The 3981-nt window shown below is 36.2% G+C and overlaps 1 protein-coding gene across 1 annotated transcript; it reads right to left on the reverse strand.

Annotated features, from left to right (window-relative positions):
• Window positions 1-207: 207 nt before the first annotated feature.
• On the reverse strand, window positions 208-561 carry HETIRDRAFT_55210 (uncharacterized protein; the record flags this gene model as incomplete). The annotated part of the gene is made up of 1 exon (XM_009546374.1): window positions 208-561. A coding segment is annotated over one exon (354 nt), but the record flags the coding sequence as incomplete, so codon positions are not given.
• Window positions 562-3981: the final 3420 nt, after the last annotated feature.

The raw sequence follows: 3981 nt of genomic DNA on the forward strand, positions 1-3981 counted from the left end.
TTCTCAGAATATCATATTTGTCATGGCTTGGAAGGTTGCAGGGGAGCTGGTAAGGCCAAGGAACATTACTATTGGTTTGTATAAATCCAGGGGGATTACAAAAGCAGCCTTTCATTTATCTTCTTCTTTGATGCGTATATTGTTATATCCCTATTATATGTCCAGTTTGCTAAATACTATGGCTCCTTTGATTATATATAGTAGTTCCTAGATTAATAGGAGGGGGCAAACATTCAGGACAGTGTGTTTGTTGAGATGGCAATAATCTTGTACTAGGCATAATTTTCCATCCTTTCCTATAAAGAAAAATGGGGTGGCACTGGATGAGGTAGACCTATAAATAGTTTCTCTTGCAAGGTGTTCCTTAATGAATTTTCCTAGTTTGTCATGCTTCTCAAGACTCAAAGCATATATCTTGGGCATTTGAGGTTTGAACATAGTTTTGAGGTCAATAGCATGATCCCAGAAGGTGTGCTCCAGGAGGCATTGTGAGTTTTGTTCACTGAAAATGTCAAGATACTTATAATGAACCTTAGGGACCCTTTCTTTCAGGTTGGTGATAACAATTTCTTCTTCCAGGTCTTGGTTGAAGCTGGCAAACCCTCATGGTTCTGGAGCTAATTTTTGGATGACAGGTTCCTCTATAGTAGCCATGCTTGGGGAATTGGGTATAAGAGATGTTTCTTGTTCATTTGGCAAAAGAAATGGCTTGGAGTTTGTTTGAGCATGTTGTTTCTTCTCCTCTGCATATTTCTCTATATTACATATAAGCTATTTTCTTCTGAGATAGGCTGCTAGTTGAACACCAAACATTCTACTATAGTTGTAGAGACCTATTTCTTCCAATATTCTTTAGAGGTGTTCATCACACTTGTTGAGTCACAGTTTGTATTGTGGCTCTTTGTCAACTGATAACTGACCACTCTTGGGTAGTTCTTCCCTTGCCTTGGTAAACCTGTGTAGTTAGTGGCAATTCTAGGGGCACTAATCAAAGTGCACTTCACACTATCTCCACTTGATGAAGGAGTCATAGTATTTTAGCCAATCTGTTTCTAGGATGATGTTGTCTTTCTCCAAATTGGATATAAACATTTGAATGCATTTCATGTATGTTTGTGCATAGATGTCCTAAATTTTGAGGTTTATATCTAATGCTGATCAGATAAGGCCTGCTTTGTTAATGGTGTCATTGATATTTCAAAAGTGAATGGGATGGGTAAGCAAATATATGGGGAACCTGTGTTTCCTAACCCATACTTTATTTACTATAATCTTTTTGCATGCTAGGTTGATGGCTGCTTTGGCTCTAGCATAATAAGTCTAGTTTGAGATCTACATGTTTAGATGGATAGGAGTGATAATGTAACTGGTCATTCCTCCAATGTAAATACATTTCTGTATCTCAAACTCAGGCTTTATTTGATCTTTCTCCTTTGCTGGCAAGGAAGAGGTTAGGCAAAACACTTAGCAAACCCCATCACCATGTCTTTCTGTTTCCCTTTCCCTAGCTCATTGAGAACTGCTCTAATTTGAGCAGTATGACTGATACCTCTGTTCCTTTGTCATCTATCTGGTAATATGATGCATTAATGGTTCGGTGAGGGTAGTCAGAATGTGGGAGAGTCTAAACATTCCATTGAATGACCAGGTTGTAATATCCACTGGTTATTGCAATGAGTATTCCTTACCTCTACCTTTCAATGTACTCCTACTTGTTTTCTCAGAGCAAGTTCTGAGTCATCTTCATCTTTAATATTAACTGCATGATTTTTTTACCCTGCCTTTCCCATAAATCTTTTCAAGCTTTCTTGAGTCAGTTGAAGGCCTCTATGATGTGATGGGCAGTCAGCATTCCAATGCCCTGGTTTGTTGCAATAATAACAGAGGCTATACAGCTTGCCATTATGCATCCACTTCTAACTAGTGGTATTATGCTTTCACATAGTGTTAATGCCCATATCAACAACTTGGTTGTTTATTCTGCGAGGGGCATTTCATTAAGAAAACCACTCCCTTATATTAGCTCCGGATTATATCTAATAGTGTCTAAAAGTATCTCAAAGTGTTAATAGCATCTAAAAGTGTCTAATTTCCTAATTGGGAGCAACACATTGTGAACATTGGATTGGATTCTAATTTCATGATATTAGCACTAATTCTATACTAAGAAGTCTTTAATTATTAGTAGGAAATAGTAAGTACTACTGCTCCATTAGTGAGAAGGTAAAGATTTGGCACATTCTATACTATTTTAGCACATTACTCCCCTTCATATATGCCTGCACCATTATCTTGTAGCTCTTTTGCTGACTTTCCAGCTGCCTTTAAAAGGGACATAAAAAGAGAGAAATGTGCATTGATGCCCCTAGCTACTTTGTTGGCAGCTTAGCAGCTGGCACAAGAGGCTATAAAGACCTCAGTACCTTGGCCTTGCATGCAAGATCATTAAAGTTGTCATTGTTAGCTAATGCCTGCTACTGGTTATTATAGAACACAATATGTGGGTTGGGCTTAGGGATATGCTATATGCAGCCTTGTAAACCTTGTTTATTAGTACAGTGGTCAATACTGTCTTGTGCAGCACATAATCATCACCACTATTGATATTACAATTCTCAATGCCATCTATAGCCTTATTATACAGAAGATGCTCAAACTTAGTGTTTTTCTCTAGCTATTGGGCTATGGAAAAGACAGCCATGTTGGTATATAGTGCCAGAATAATATATTTGCTTGTTATGTAGGAAATATGTGCACTAAGCATATTAAGATTATCTTTAACAATCTTATGCTTATTTATACATAGGCAGGCCATATATATGCCCTTGTCCCCACCCTCCACCTTGCTAGTGGCCATTTGGAAAACCCTTCTCTCTTATTGGATCTTAATTATTGATAATTATTAATAATACTAATTTGAGCTAATTATGGCCAATTATTCATAATCATGTTTTTGATCAAATTTGCAAATTAAGATAGCATTGTCAATACTAGTAGAGTATTATTAAATATCATACCCAATCATAGTTTTACACTTTCTAAATCTAAATTGTGTAAGTGCCATAATTTGTTTTTACCCTATATAAAGTGTATTATTTATTTTCTATTGGTTTATTATCTTATTGGCTGGTGTTCAAACTAAATCCTAAAAGGCCTAACTTTTTGGGTATTTATTGACCTGTTTATTTATTAGATAGAGGAAGGATACATGTTGAATAAAATCAGAGATGTTGAGATTGCCTATATTATGTCTACTTATTTAGATTACCAAGTTTATATATTAGACCTTGTGGCTTAGTGGCTTAGAGCATCTGTCCTGAGTGCTTGTATACATGAGGTTGTTGGTTCAACTCTGGCAAAAGGCAAGTTTGTTACAAGGTATATTCTGTGTTTATGTATTTAACTAGTGCTTTAATAGATATGACTCTATAAGAAGACTATGAGAACTGTGATGCTTGATTTATTATGATTTTTCCGAAATTTGAAGTCATAATCAATCCTAATAATTTCTAATTTAGGAAAATTATATCTAATTAGAACAAGTTTAGAGGGGGGTAAGCTAAAAATGTCTAATCCTAATCTTTTATCATTTAGTATAGTAAAGTATCAATTATAGCTAATTACAGCTTAATACGAGGGGGTGGTTTCCCAAATATTATAGAATTGTAGTGGAGTATAGGTTAGAGATGAAAATGGTTTAGAAAGTTGCTTTAGAAGGAGATGGAGTTTGAAAGAATGGCCTTTTGAGTGCTCCACACTCTGAGTCATTTGTCTACTTCACAGGCTGTGTTGATCCAACTTTGGATATTGTCTTCAGGCTGAGCTTCCTTATCATGGATTTTGTCCATGATATATGGGTCTAGCCCATGCTGGAAGTATGGTACTTGCTCCTTTTTGGAGATGTCGGTGTTAGTGGCAATTAGGATAAATTGGCTGGAGTACTCATTAACAATCATCTTTTCTTGGGAGAAGGCTATGAAA

This window comes from Heterobasidion irregulare (assembly GCF_000320585.1).
Source record: "Heterobasidion irregulare TC 32-1 unplaced genomic scaffold scaffold_04, whole genome shotgun sequence".
NCBI classification, from domain to species: Eukaryota; Fungi; Basidiomycota; class Agaricomycetes; order Russulales; family Bondarzewiaceae; genus Heterobasidion; species Heterobasidion irregulare.